Raw genomic sequence first — 15,807 nt, forward strand, 5'->3', positions numbered from 1 at the left:
CAGGTTAACTTTCTTTTTATACAAAACTAACACATGGCTAGATTCTTTCCAATTTAATAATAGGAGTTCAAACTCACAGAGTTATGAATCTCTTCTTCAGATAACTGAGACACATACCTGCAGAATTTACTTCTGCCTGAACTGGCACAACTGTCTCCCTGACCTCCAACATGCCACTGGCTTGTTCCACCTCTGCTCCTGCCTCAGCTTCCAATTCCACAGCATTAACAAGAGCTTCCTCTTGCTTTCTGAAAAGGCCACATATAAAAATAGGTGAGCTTTGGTATAGTCTCAGAATAGTGAGAAACTAAAATGGTGTAACTTAATACTATGAGATAACAATAAGCTGAAAAGCCATTCTAACAGCTGATGTGCCCTTATTAAGTCTGTACAATAGGTGATAATATAAAACAGCTTCAAGAGCTTAAGTCTTAGGATTCAAGCCAGCACACTCCTTTCTATGCAAAAATAATACTGTGCCCTTCGAGACCCAAAACAGGTACGTGAAAATCTGTTTTTATCTTAATATGTCAGTTAAGGTATGTATAAATATGTAGGTGAACTTTTAACCTGACTCACACTGCTAAGTTTGCACCAGCCAGTGTTATAGCAACTACCGCATACAACAAAGTCTTCACTTCTGTGTTTGAATGTCATGAACCCTGCCAGTAAAAGATCTTCAAAGTAGCTTGGTTCTCCTAAAGATCCTGATGAAAATCATATGCTACCTCAGGTTTTGGAGACCTCTTGGACATATGTGTGACAAAAGAAAAAACACAGTATGTCTAGGAAGCCATTCAGTGCTCCCTGTACCATGCAACTACTGTGAACTCTGTGCCAGCGCTTTGAAAGTGACACAAAATCTCTCAGGGTACACTCAGATGCAGAACGCAGCTTTTAAGATGGTTGGAGACAGAACGTCAAGATCAGAGTTCTAGAATGGCAGCACTGAGTTACCATGTCTAACTGCTACCGTCCTGAAGGACTTCAGGCTCACTTCATTTCCTAGAGCCGTGTCTTAACTATGCACAAAGAAATCTAAGCCACCAACAAGGCTTCTCCATCAGGGGAATGCACACTGCGAGCCAGTCCTTCATCTGCTGTTCTCATACTGTTTCTCCAGACAGACTGAAAGTAAGCAAAAGCACCCCAAAGAGAAAGTCATGAATGAGAACCATCGTGGGTACCCTCAGTCTGAATGCAACTCTTCCCATGATCAAGTGCAAAGCACTTAAATGTTTTAAAAACAACCTTGCAATTTACAGGGACTGTTAGTCAGTATGTAACTCCAACATACGGGTTAGACCCCAGAAAACGGTGTATTCATGTTATCTAACGAGTCATTGCTATCACAGAAGGCTGGTTGGTAGTCTGAGATATTGTAATTAAACTGTTTGTTGTTTCTGGGGGCTGAAGAGATTGCTAGTGGTTAGGAGCAATTGTGGCCCTTGCAGTGGACCCAGGTTCAGTTCCCATTACCAACACAGTGTCTAGGAACCGTTTTTAACTCCAGTTGCAGGGGATCCAACACCCTTGTTTGACTTCCTTGAAATAAGCAAATATGTGGCACACATATGTACATGTAGGCAAAATATTCATGCACATGAATAGAAATAAAAAAATCTAAAATATAGAGTTATATTTCTGAAAGAAATGAACACTTACCGAGCTTTCTGCTGCTGAGGGGAGAGTTGATCCCGTTCTCTTAGCTGATCTTGCCTTTTCTTAGCTGTACAATAAAACAAAGCTTATGTGTCATTAAAAAATTCATGTTTCTTTTCTTTAAAGGACAACAGCTTTCACATACAACAAAGAAGGTAGAGGGGAAAGGAGGGAGAGAGACAGATGGACACACACACACACACACACACTTGTCAGGAAATTGAACTGACCAACAGACAGAAAGTGCAGTCAAAGGTTAAAATCTGTAGAGTCCAAAGTGTGTACAGCTTTATTGAGAAAGTACAAACTGGGATCTGGGGAGCAATGGCAATCAGTAGGCAAAGCAGTTTCTGCACAAGAATGAGGACCTGCATTTGAATCTCTAAAACTGAAAAACAAAACAAGCAAACAAAAAACCTGGGCTCAGCAGCACATATCTGTACTCCCAGCACTCATACAGTAAGATAGAGGGTTGAGACAGGACAATTCCTGGAAGCTCCAAGGTCAGCTATCCTGTCTCATGCAAGAGTAGAGCAATGAAGAGGCCTTGCCTCAAACAAGGTAGAGCGCAATTGGACCTCTGATCTCCACATGCTCACCATGGTGCACGCATGTGTGTCCAGACACACACACACAAAATCTCTTTTTCTTAAGTACAAGTTCAAAGGTGCAACCAATTCTCCATTGCAGCCTTACTGAGTGCTGGTGCTGTGAGGATCTACTCACAGGCATCTCCCGGGAAGGACAAGAAGTTGACACCTTGGTGATTCTCAGCTGGTTCCGAAGCACCAAGACTCACCTTGGAGTTTAAATTAGTTATTCTTTTTTTAGCTCTCTGAATCTCAATGTTACTTTTTATTTTAGTTTAGTGAATCCCTTCAATATTATTAAATAATCAGCGTCATTCCCAGGAAGACTATTCACAAAATCCACGCTAATGGGTTATCATTGTGCTTCTCCATACAAAGCATGAATACTTGAAATTACCAGTCAAAGAAAGGGAGTGGATTCAGATGGGAGGGGAGGTGAGGAGGAACTGGGAGGAGCAGAGGGAGGGGAAACCGTAATCAGGATATACTGTGTGAGAAAAGAATCTATTTTCAATAAAAGAAAACAATGAAATTACCAGTCAAAAGCTCCTGCTGCTTCAACAAAATGTTTCTTATTTCTTTTAACCATAACATCTTCACATCAATATTTGGAGCCTAAAATTACAACAGACAGGGAAAGTATGTTTCCTTTTGAAAAGAATGCTTTTATAATAATGAAAAATGTAATCAAACATGAGTCACTCTATGAAACAACAGATTCAAATTCCAGCCTTTCAATTCTTAAAGCATTTAAGTGACTGATCTTAGTCATCTGATTAGATGAGCTATTATAATCAAAATCATTACAAAATTGCCTTAACAGATAATTAGAGGAAATGCAGACACACACACGCACACACACACGCACACCACTTTATTTCAATTTTGGTAAAAAAACAAAGCAAGCTCTATTATTTCCACAACTAAAATTAATAACATAATAATCTTAAAAACTGATTCTAACATGATGGGTCCCCTAAATACTCCCCCATTGCTTATAAGGTAGGTAAGTTTGTTATATGGTACCAACTATTATATCTTAAAGCAAGCCAAGAAGGGTTTATGTACTGCTATCAGTATAAAAATGAAATGAGAAAAAAAACCCTGAACATCTGTAACAGATAATAACATGTGGATCAGCTATAAGCCATGACACAGAGACTAAATGAAAATGGCATAGTACTATCTTGAAATGCCCTGAGTGTTCTCCCCTCCCTGAAACAGGGTGGACCTCAGAGCACACCTGCCCAGGATCTTGAGTGTGTTCTTTCAAAGGAAGGAATAAATCTAAACTGTCATATGACAAGTTCTTTAAATGCTGAAGACAAAGGGAACTCAAGACTGACTCTAGAAACTTTGTAGAAGCAGCCAGATTTGAAAAACATGAGATTTTATAATAGGTGTCTAACATTTTTTTTACAAACTCAGAATTTTAAATTTTTTAAAAAGAACTATGTATTTATCTGCATTCAATGTGTATGGGTGGTTTGCCTGCATGTATGTTAAGCATACCATATGCCATATGCCCTTAGGTGCTCATGGAAACCAGAAGAAGTCAAACTCCCCTGGAGCTGGGATTATAGATTATTGTAAGCTGCCTATTATGAGTGTAGGAAACTTAACAGCTTTTTATCTTGATGCTAGAGAGATGATGGCTCTGTGGTTAATAGCATCTACTACTCTTGCAGAGGACCAGACTTTGATACCCAGCACCCACATGGGATAGCTCACAATGGACTTTAACTCCAGCTCCAAGGGATCTGTTGCCCTCTGCTGGCTTATCCCTAAAATCCTTAGCATGAATGCTATGGAGGTGACCAACTGCTTTCTGCTTAGATTTAAGTCCTGCTCCACTAGAGAAAACACAGGTCTAGTATTGCCAAGCTGCTTAATAACCCATGGTTGGGGAGCTCATAAGTTCCAGGGGTGACCTGCTAGCATTATTTTGCTAACTGTACATAATATCAAACTGCCTTCTAAATTAGCATCTACCTTAGTGCAACTCTCAGAGCTCATCAGAGAAGTTTACTCATGCAGTGTTAGAAGGCTAACAAAGAAACTTGCAACAGCTTCAAGTGCAGAGACTGAGTGTGGAGTGCTGAGTCATAAATGGCCTTCTATGTCACACTCTTTCCCCAAGACTCAGAAACCATCACAGAAGACAGGACAGAAAAATTGTAAGACCCAGAGGTTAGGGATGACCAGAGCAAAACAGTATCTTCTGGACATGATGGAACCCACTGCACTCAAGAACTCGCATCTGCTGTGGATGCCTGCACAAGACCTAACGAGACAAAGCCAATTAACCTGCCAACATGGAGTCCCCACTCCTAAGTGAGGGACAATGGATGGTTACTGGCTTCTGGGGTAAAGAGAACCAGTTTTCTTTAACAATGGGGCTCCTGGTAGGTTTAACATTCTCCAGTGGCTGTCCCCACACCCAGGAATACATGAACAAAACAAACTGAAATTGATGGGTCACTAAATTAAATAAATAGATGAAATGAAAAATTCACATCTTAGTGCTGATTATGGTTTCCAGAAGAGTAACCAACCTGAATAATGTAAATTTCTTCCTTCTCACCATACCATATTTCAAACTTGCGGCTATCACCTTTCACATGTTCTGTGATTCCAGCTTCTTCCATCTACAACGAATCAAACTTTACCTGAGCATTTGATTTCCAATATGGAATTCTATTCATCATACTCTATCATAATCTAAGAGAACAGAATGTGTCGCCTAAGTAAAATACACATTTTATTTTCGATGAGTAGGAAATGGAAGGTATTGGCACGAGGACTTAAGTATTTCTGTGGAAATATGCACTCAAAGTTCAGATACCATGTTTCATTCTAGTTCCTAATATAAATGGCCTACATCTGAATACCCGGGCTGCCTATGTAAGGTTGAATTCTGCTGCAAATTAACTATACAATATTAAAACAAAATTTTGTCAGATGTAAAAGTAATTAAATATCAATATGAAAAGCCACCTGAACTTGATTAATTTCAATGTTTTTTAAAGTAATTATTGACCACATCAATTTATTCCCTATGTTCTATAAATAGCCAATTAATGGATCAGGGAAGTCAAGTTCACAGAGGTTTTTCTATTCCCACCAATTCCTCTTCAGGAAACAAAATACCTAGCTTGAAAGAGTGGCAACCTTCTCATGGCAGTAAAACGTGTGTATAATGCACAACATTTCTTCCTTCCCACTGCCTTCTTACCACTTTTGTTTGTGCTTAACACAATTTTCTTTCACCATTTGCTGCTAACCGTGGCTATTTCCATGTGGGACAACTTCACTCCCTTGTGTAACATTTTCTTTAAGCTCTTCTCTGCCTTTCCTCTTTTCGTTCAATTCCTTCTTAATTGTCTAAAGGAATATCACACTTTGTTCCATTTGTGAACCCCCAAAATGACCCTAATTAAAACTAATAAGCATTAAGGGTAGTGCTCATAAGATTGCTGCATTAAGGTAAAGCAAAGCAATTATACTTAGAAATGCAACTCAGTTGTGTTAACTAAAGAGGCTCTGACATCTACCTTGAATGGAGTCTAAAGTTACTTTCAAATGCTCCCTAATACATCCAACCTGTACCACTCTAGTATCTCTCTGCTCAAATATTTAGATATAAGCATATTTTCTATCCTTTTCAAACGTGAATTGTGTTTCACCACATGGCTGTCTCCATATGTAGTAGGCATACAGACTTCTGAATCAAAGAAGGCCGGGCTGGACCTTCATTCATCAGCTATGTCTTTTAGTGTAAGGTGCTCAAGTCTTCTCAAATTCCATTTTCAACCATAAAATTAATAAAGCATATGTTTCATAGAGTTGATACAGATATATAAGTATTAAACAGCATGATCAGATCATATAAGTTTTTGTGGGTAGGTGTGCATGTGGATATGCATGTTCCCATGTACATGGGTACATATGTACACGTGTGGAGACCAGAGGTTGATGTCAGGTATTTATTGATGCAGGGTCTCTTGCTAAACCCAAAGCTCACCTGACCCAGCTGATCTAACTAGCTTGCTTTGGGGATCCCCTAGAGCTGAGATTACAAGTGGCAGTCACATCCACATAGCAGGTGCTAGTGACCTAAAACTCCAATCTTTACACTTGAATGACAAGTTCTTTACCTAGCTCACCAGTTCACAATGGGCTTTGAATGTATGGCTTTGCTTCCTATCCTTTCCTGTATTTGAATGGCAACTGTATTGCTATTTCCCATTGCTAGTCCATGTAGCACATCATTAATTAAATACATTTGGTGATTTCCCTGGAAATCAAACCACTTTTATGTGACACAAAGTTAGCACTATTATGTGTTAAATTAAAACAACAGTTGATGACAATAAGCAAGCACGCAATCTAATGGATCTGAAGAAACAACGTCTCTATCTGATTGCCTGTGACCAGACATGTGGCTTTTCTATGGAGGTTAAATGCTTGCATTAGAGTACATATTCATTAGAAAGACATGAGAAGGCTGTGTAATTTCAGCTTGGTGTGATGCAGTCAAGACAAAAAGTCCATTTCAGGAGAGAGACGGTGTTCCGCTTTGTTTAGTGGCACACTGACAAGTAGTGACAGACTCTCTTGAGAAAAAAAAAGCAGGAAGAAGCAAGCATAATGAGACCCAAGAAACAGTCTAACTTCCATCTTTCTTAGTCTACAGCTTCACCATTTTCCCAGGAATCTTTATCAAAAATTACAGGCATCACTCACTGACTAGTTTCTTTTCTATTAAAGATACAAATATATCCAAAAACCAAAGAAAAACCAGACAGATTTTCTTCTTTTAAATGTCAAGTAGTATTTATTTTCTGTATCTGGTAAGTCACTAAGCCCTTATGTCTGCCCCCCATTGAAATGTTTCTTGCATCAATTCCTACTTCTGTTTCCATGGTAACTATTGTAATCCTTCTGGCTTCATTAACTCATTAGTCCTTCTTTACTTTAATGAACTTCAGAAACATTCTGTTGAAATGCCTATTATTGTATCAAATTTAAAATAAAATAGAAAATCAATGCAAATAAGAAATTCTGCACTAAGTAGTCACTAGGTCATTCCACAAACAGAATGTGAATCAAATTGGTTTATGTCAAACGTGCCTACAAACATGAAGTATCTTTTCAAGCAGTACATATGCAGATGGCAAGTTCTAAAACCTGTCAGAGAGTACAATGAATTGGTTCTTAGTTGATGTTTATTAAAGCCATAAATAACTCTGCTATGTAACTGAGTGCTTGAGATAAACATGGTTGGATTTTAAAGTATCTGTGGAGGTCCTGCAGATTCAGACTTGAATACGAAATGGACAATGGGAAATCCTAAGGGAGGTGACTTGGGTAGACTTTGGCTAGATACAGCTAGCGGCAGCTGACCAGTACAAGGAAAATCAAAATTAGGGTCTGCTTACTTAAACTAAGTCCTCAAGCCCATGACAGGTCCATCAATATAAGCACTGCTGAATTTTCAGCGGGTCTCAACTATACTGGGAAGGCTAAATATGAAAGAAAACATTCATGCAAAATGACTAAAATGGTAGTGACTGGAGAATTGAAGGCAAGAATTTTCTATCTTCCAATTAGTCTATAAACAAATGTGTTGCTTTTAGAATTCAAACTTGAAAGATAAAATTCATTAGTTTTAAAATAACCAAATTTGCCAATTATAGCCTCATGTGAATTGGAAGTACTGCTGGGCTGCTAATGACTTTCGCAAACAACTGTGTCCTAATTTTAACACAAGACTAATGTCAGGTCACAATGACAGTTTGGGTTCTATAGAGAATAAAATAATTTGAAAGCATAGCACAGAATACATGTGAGAAAGATTCAGCTGCAGGTAGCTTTGGATACCCAGAAAGCATGGGGCTAAGGAGTGGAGGAGGGACAAAGAAAGGAGGGTAGGAATATGCTAAGCAAACAGTTCCCGTTTTAAAAACTGCAGTAAGGAGGGGAAAAGCCTACCCTCCTTGCTTCCTCTATAGCAAAAGCTTCTTGAAAACAAGATCGCGAATTTTATCCAGTACCACTGCAAGAATGCTCAGACATAGCTGCTAGGACACAAAGGGCAGCTTGGAGAATGTCTGAGACTACAGTGATGGGGGAGTTGAATCAAAGCTCTGCACCTGGGCCCTAATCCCCTTGTCCTGATTTCAGACTCCCAAAACCCATGCAAAGCTAGATGTAGTAGTACATGCTTATAATCCTAGTGGTCCCACAGCAAGACAGGAAGTGGAGACAGAAGAATCCCTAGAAGCTCCTGGGCCAGCAAGACTGGTGTGCATAGCAGTGAACAACAGGACACCTTGCTTCAAACAAGCTGGAAGGGGAGGACCAACACCTGAGGTGTCCTATGACCTCCCAAGTTGTGCTGTAGCATATATGTGTCTGTATCCACACATGAACACAATGCATTCTTTTGTTTTGTTGATTCTTTTCAACAGAGGGGTGTGAAGTTAAAGTATAAAACCTACTTATTTAAGTGAAAAAAGTATTAGAGATGGAATACATATAAGACAATATTGTATTGCACAATGTGAGCTTTCTTACTTTCAGGCAGTGCTTGAACCTGTATGATGGGTATCTATCAGCACCTTCGCCGGATTCAACACGCCTCTTACAAAACATAACAGCTTTTTCGTACAAGAAAAGGTGTCTCTGCATGGGCTTGAATCTTGCAAAATCCTTCATTTTTGTAGCACCTTTCCGGTGTCCTACCCAAACACTGAATGCACCTTGCAGAATCATCTTGCCCAGCTCATTCAGATTTCCCTAGAATGAAAAATCAAAACCAATTCAGAGAAGGCAGAGCTATATTCATGCATCAGACACTGACATTTTAGTATTCGGCTTGACCTACTAATATTCTGAAACACATTTTACCTGTTTTATTATTTTTTCAAGTCATCACATAAGACTTTATTGCTGAGGACCCATCACACTTTGGTCACAAGAAATGGATAAATCAATCTAGCACTACCCTGGATAGTTTACCCCTTACAGGCTAACTTTCAGAGCACTAGAAGGTGCTATGTAGACCAATTGATGCAATAGTGTCATGAATGTTAGGGGTATAACCAACTGCTTTCTCTTTTTCCTTTATTATCTTTTATTGAAAATATGTTTTTTTCAGACAATATATTCTGACTACAGTTACCACTCCCTAAACTCCTCTTAGATCCTCCCTACCTTCCCTCCCATACAGATTCACATCCCTTCTGTCACTCCTTAGAAAACTAACGGTATCTAAGGAATAATAATAAAATGAACTAAAACAAACAAAAACAAAAAACTGTAATAGAACGAAATAAACAAGAAAAAGAGTCAAAGGAAAAGCACAAGAAACACAGATGCAGAGATACACATGTTTGTACACACATGAATCCCACAAAATTAGAAGCCATAGTATATACACAAAGAACCCATAATGTAACAAATTTTTTAAATGCCCTGACAAAACATTATGAGACAAAGACCCTCCAAAAATGTCATTTGAGTTCTTTTTGTATTTGCTATCTACTGCTGGGCATGGGGCCTCCCTTAAAAGTCTGTCATGCAGTGGTGTGGGTAAGGAAAGGTGCCGTCCCTACTCCATCCCTTGCTACCTGTGGCAGGCTAGAGAGTTGACCCTGGAGTCACAAGCATGAGAGAACAAGCCCTGCCCTACACCAGCTACAACACACAGGAGAGCAGGCCCAACACCCCACCTGGAGAGTACAACGGAACTGATCCTGTTGTTGAGGGTGTGAGAGCAGGGGAGGTGACCCTGTTCCCTCATCTGCCCCCTCCAGCAATGGGGAGAGAGGACTTTGCACCTCCCCTGGGCTAACAGTAGAGCTGGCCTAATGGTGTGAGTTTGAACTGGCTCCACCCTTTGCTGTAGGCTGCATTGGGTGAGCTAGCTGAAGCAGTGCTGGAGAGCTCATCCAGGTAGTGAGGAGGAGAGAAAGCTAGCCAACTGAACAACCCCCAGCTACCATCCAGGCCCAGAACCAGGGCTGTGAGTTGGCCCACCCCCAATACCCACCAAATCTATGAACTGTTGGAGCATGTGAAAGGAACAAACCTACAGATCCAAAACAGCAGGATCTCCATGACAAAGGACAACGGGATATCCAAGAGGAGTCCCGCTGACAGTCCATTATAGGGTGGTGTAGCAGAAGCCAGAGGCCTCAAGCCAGACCAATGACTCATGGCAATGGACACTTGCAAGCAAAGATATATGGACTAAAGGGGAAACTGTCTCAACGGGCCACATTACAGCTTCCATGACACAATTCTTTTTTAAATGTTTTTGCCTTGTTTTGGTTTGGTTTTTGGTTTTTCTTTTCAAACGGTTGGGGGGGGGCTACAAGGGCAGAGGAAGGATGCAGGAGGGAACAGGGAGATAAGTGGGATTGAATGCATGATGTGAAATCCACAAAGAATAAAAGGAAAACCTTCTTAAAAAGTTGCTTTTCAACTTTTCACCATATCATAACCTTATCTTTGAAACACACCATGTCTCACATTTAAAATTGCTGTGAGGTTGCCACATAAAGAATCTTCCTTTTCCTTGGCTTCTTGGCATTTCCCATGAGGAGTTATTTCAGCTGGAGCTATGCTCATATCTCTTCCTCATTCCTGATGGGCGCGTGATATATTACCACCCTCTGGAGGGAGCTGTTCTGGGGTTGACCCTTTTTATTCATATCTAAATCTAGCCTAGGGCAAGTAGCAATTTGTGAACAGCGTGTCTGCTTAGTCAACCCAAGTTCCAGACTTGAAGGCAGGCTGCTACAGACCAGGAAAATTTCATCAAATTCCATTTGCTGCTGATCGATCTGCAGCCAATTGTCCACTTAGCCTTATCGATAACAATGCTTATATTTTTGTTTCCATTTGTCGGTCTCGTCTATGTTATTTCCCAATCGAATCCAAGGTATTCTGACAAGTCTGCCCCCTAAAATTCCAACAATCACTAAAATGTACTTACAATATAACCACTGATTGCAATCTGATGCATGGAGTCATTCACTGACTTGAGTAAGTCCAACATTGTGTCAAGTGCCTCCTTTAACTGAGTCGTTCCTTCACCTTCTCTGCTGTACTTTAAGAGCTCCTGTAATTAGAGGGTAAGAATTAAACAATATTAGTTGCATATTAAAACTGCTGGGAAAAGAATAATTCAGAGCTAATATGCTTTTGAGCAGTAAATCAAAGACACTGTCACTTTTAAAAGTAATTTCTTTCATGCTGTCTGTCATATTAACACTATATTTAATAAATAGTGTCAAAATTGGGGAAGAAGTAGAATAATGACTAATGAGTATAAAACAAAGGGCACTCAAAATGCTTTTACAGCTAAAACAGAGCTACGAAAACACAGATTAGTTTTCAAAGCAATTACACAAAACGAGTTTTCCTCCTCTACATACAATAATTTGTCACTCATGATGCATAGAGTATCATGAAACGCATTTTAAAAGAAACTGTGTTAGATTTTACATAATAGATTCTACCAGTCCTTTCCCATTAAAGTAGCGGAGTGTCATTTGTATTTTTCATTGAAAATCTTAAAATGAATGAATATATAGTTAGGTCTTAGCAATATGAAAAACTCTATTGCAAAATGTGCTTAAATATGGATAGAACTGTTACGGAGGACCAAGATTTACACACTCACAACTTAATCACTTTGCATAAGTTATTTGTACACACCACCATGAAAAAGCACATTACAAAAATCTTACACCTAAATCTGCCCATTCCTCTACTTCAACCTCTTTCTGGTGCTTTCTAGCCAACCACTTCCTTTTAAATGACTACCAAATCTGAGTTTTAAAAAGGTAAGTAGGAGCTGAAAACATGGCTCATTGATTAAGAGCACTGGCTGTTCTTGCAGAGGACCTGGGTTCTATAACTCTGATGCCCTCTTATGACCTCCATGGGTACCAAACAGATACATGCTACACATACATACATGTAAGCAAAGCACACATACACATAAAATAATTTTAAAGTGAAGAAATAAGCAAATGCTTCATGTAACTACCTTTAAAAGTAACTGATACTTAGTGATTCGTTGAACTGGTTTGAGCAAATAGGAATCCAGACCAAGTCGGTGTTTTAATTTTCGTTGACATTCCTGTCATTAAAAGATAATGATTAGCTGGGCAGCACTCTGGAGGCAAAGGCAGAGAGATCTCTGTAAGCTTGAGAGCAGCTCTCTGGAGGCAAAGGCAGACAGATCTCTGTAAGCTTGAGGCCACCTTGGTCTACATAACAAGTTCTAGGCCAGTCAAAACTACATAATAGAGAAATCCTGTCTCAAAAAAGATAATAATCAATAAATGTTAAATTAAGAAATATAGAAGGGGGCACAGGGGAACAACAAAATACGTATGAAATTCCTTATGGAATGTTTAATTTATAAGCTTATTTTAAAAGTCATTTATTTTTAGAAGACATATACCAAGGCTGGAGAAATGGGTCAGAGGTAAGAGCATTTGCTACTCTTCCAGATAACCAAGTTTCAATTCCCAGCATCCACACAGTGACTCACAATCATCCATAAGTCTAGTTCCAAAGACTCCAATCAATGCCCTCTTTCGATTTTCATGGGCAACAGACAGACACATTGTATGTGTGTGTGTGTGTGTGTACTGATAAAATACTCAGATATAAAAAACAAATAAGTCATTAAACAATTTTAATAAGTAAAAATAAAAATTCATGTGCCTGTAAAATGCCAAGTGCTCATTAATTAGACCCTAGACATGAATCTTTCTTACATCTTTCTTACATGTATCAGAAAAAAATTGCTACTGCATATAGTACAAAAAATATGAAAATACACCTGAAAAACTTTATGAATATTATTTTTAAAATCTGAGAGCACATGCTTGCAATCCCAGCACTCAAGAGGAAGACAAATCCTCTATGATTCTTTAGGCCAACTTGGTCTACATGGATAGAAGAAACAAAGTAGGGAGAGAAGGAAGGGGGAAAGGAAAGAAAGGAAGGCAAGAAGGAAGGGTAGAGGAAGAAGGAAGGAAAAAGGAAAGAAGGATATGTGGATGGATGGATTTAGAAGGTAGAAAATTTCAGCATTTCAAAGTCTAAAAGATTTCCATATAAAAATTCACATTGGTATAAACTGCATAAAATTTGAGAAAGCAGGAAATGATGATAGGTTAGAATGATTAAAATGTTCTTCAATATGTCCAAGAAAATTAACAAAAGACCAGCTCTACAGGCAAGGCCCAGAAAAGAAATAGGTTGTGCTAAATATAAATCTGACTGGGTATGAGAACAGAATATTTTTTAAGATCGCAAGAAAAATACAGACTTCATCAACTGGTGCTATATTTCATTCAGTAATTGGCTTGCTGCCACTTTAAATATAGGGGTCATGACATTAGGTCCTGGGAACAGTGGAGGGACCATCGTTAAGAAAAGATGGGGGATAGGATGAATGTGCATATGGAAAGTGCATAACACAAAAGGACTCGGAAGAGGATATACCTGAATAAAATATAGGGCCTTCCACTAAATGTGATAAAATTCTGCCTATACCCTAATTCAAATAAGAATAAACAAGCAACATTTAAAGACGATAGACTGATACATGCATTTTGATCTCCTTCAAGAAACCCAACTAGAATGATAAAACAAATTTTTCGCAAGACAAAAAGAAATTGAGAAGGGAGAAAATACTTGCAAAACTTAAGAACTAAGTCAATTCACACATGGTATCTAATTACAAGTTGAGAGGGGAAAAAGCCAAAAACAGTTCATTTTTTATGTTAGAGAATTCTGTCTTACCCTTCTCAAAGAAATACCCAGTACCCCTGAGACAGAAAAGTTCAAAGCATTTATGAAACAGACACTGTTGGTGAGGATGTGGAACAATCAGAACACTCTAGTAGTAATGGAAAAACCACAGTCACTATAGAAACAGTCCAACAGCTAGCCATTAAACATAACCAAGAATGATGGCTCACACATTTAATCCCAATACTCAGGAAGCAGGAGCAGATCATCTCTGTGAGTTCAAAGCTGAGCTGGTCTATATAATGCATTCCAGGCTAGTCAGGGCTACTCAGTAAGATCCTGTTCAACATTAAATATAGAGTTGCCATATGACCCATTTTATTCCTAGGTGTATAGCCAAAACAAAAAGAAAAATTTGCTTAATTTTTTTATAACAGGATTGGAGATGGCTCAGTGGTTAAGGGACTAGCTGCTCTTCCAGAGGACTTGGGTTAGATTCCACTTGCAATTACAGTTCCAAAGAATATGAAACCCTCTTTTGGCCTTTGAGGGAACTATATACACATGGTACACAAACATGAACACAGGAAAAACAATTATACACTATAAAATAATTTCTAAAATAATTGTATAATAGCTGTTAAAAGATAGAACAAGCCGGGCAGTGGTGGAGCACGCCTTTAATCCCAGCACTCCGGAAGCAGAGGCCGGTGGATCTCTGTGAGTTCGAGACCAAGCCTGATCTACCAAGCGAGTTCCAGGACAGGCTCCCCCCCCAAAAAAGATAGAACAAGACAAATGTCCATCAACTAATGACCGTATGAATCAAATATGATCTATCTACTCAGCAAAATATTTAAACAGAAAAAGAATAAAGAAATGCTATATACAATAGCATGAAGCTCAAAAATATTATGTGAAATAAGTGGTGCTCAATTTGTGGGTCATGACCCCTTTGGGTGCCATATATCAGATATCTACATTATTATTCATAACAGCAGCAAATTTACAGTTTTAAAGTAGTTACAAAAATAATTTTATGGTTGAGGGCCATCACACATGAGAAACTGTATAAAGGGTCACAGCATTAGGAAGGGTGAGAACCACTGTGTAGACCATCAACATGAGGAACTGCATTAAAGGGTCACAGCATTAGGAAGGGTGAGAACCACTGTGTAGACCATCAACATGAGGAACTGTATTAAAGGTCACAGCATTAGGAAGGGTGAGAACCACTGTGTAGACCATCAACATGAGGAACTGTATTAAAGGGTCACAGCATTAGGCAGGGTGAGAACCACTGTCTAGACCATCAACATGAGGAACTGTATTAAAGGGTCACAGCATTAGGAAGGGTGAGAACCACTGTGTAGACCATCAACATGAGGAACTGCATTAAAGGGTCACAGCATTAGGAAGGTTGAGAATCACTGTGTAGACCATCAACATGAGGAACTGTATTAAAGGTCACAGCATTAGGCAGGGTGAGAACCACTGTGTAGACCATCAACATGAGGAACTGTATTAAAGGGTCACAGCATTAGGAAGGGTGAGAATCACTGTGTAGACCATCAACATGAGGAACTGTATTAAAGGGTCAGAGCATTAGGAAGGGTGAGAACCACTGTCTAGACCATCAACATGAGGAACTGTATTAAAGGGTCACAGCATTAGGAAGGGTGAGAACCACTGTCTAGACCATCAGCATGAGGAACTGTATTAAAGGGTCACAGCATTAGGCAGGGTGAGAACCACTGTGTAGACCATCAAC

At 39.1% G+C, this 15,807-nt stretch overlaps 1 protein-coding gene across 9 annotated transcripts in view; it reads right to left on the reverse strand.

Moving 5' to 3' along the window:
- The window catches only part of Mcf2 (MCF.2 cell line derived transforming sequence), a 104,619-nt gene that overhangs the window by 7,148 nt on the left and 81,664 nt on the right, over positions 1-15,807 (reverse strand). For 5 of the 9 annotated variants that reach the window (XM_040744658.1, XM_040744659.1, XM_040744664.1 and 2 more), the window contains 7 exons: positions 12,316-12,408; positions 11,257-11,382; positions 8,832-9,053; positions 4,808-4,900; positions 2,789-2,867; positions 1,666-1,729; positions 118-248 (listed from right to left, as the gene is read on the reverse strand). In XM_040744658.1, the coding sequence (XP_040600592.1) occupies positions 118-248; positions 1,666-1,729; positions 2,789-2,867; positions 4,808-4,900; positions 8,832-9,053; positions 11,257-11,382; positions 12,316-12,408 (808 nt within the window). The remainder of the gene's footprint in view (positions 1-117; positions 249-1,665; positions 1,730-2,788; positions 2,868-4,807; positions 4,901-8,831; positions 9,054-11,256; positions 11,383-12,315; positions 12,409-15,807) is intronic. The other 4 variants (XM_040744667.1, XM_040744666.1, XM_040744665.1 and 1 more) reach the window with 2 other exon arrangements.

This window comes from Mesocricetus auratus, unplaced genomic scaffold, assembly GCF_017639785.1.
Source record: "Mesocricetus auratus isolate SY011 unplaced genomic scaffold, BCM_Maur_2.0 Super-Scaffold_100003, whole genome shotgun sequence".
Lineage (NCBI taxonomy): Eukaryota > Metazoa > Chordata > Mammalia > Rodentia > Cricetidae > Mesocricetus > Mesocricetus auratus.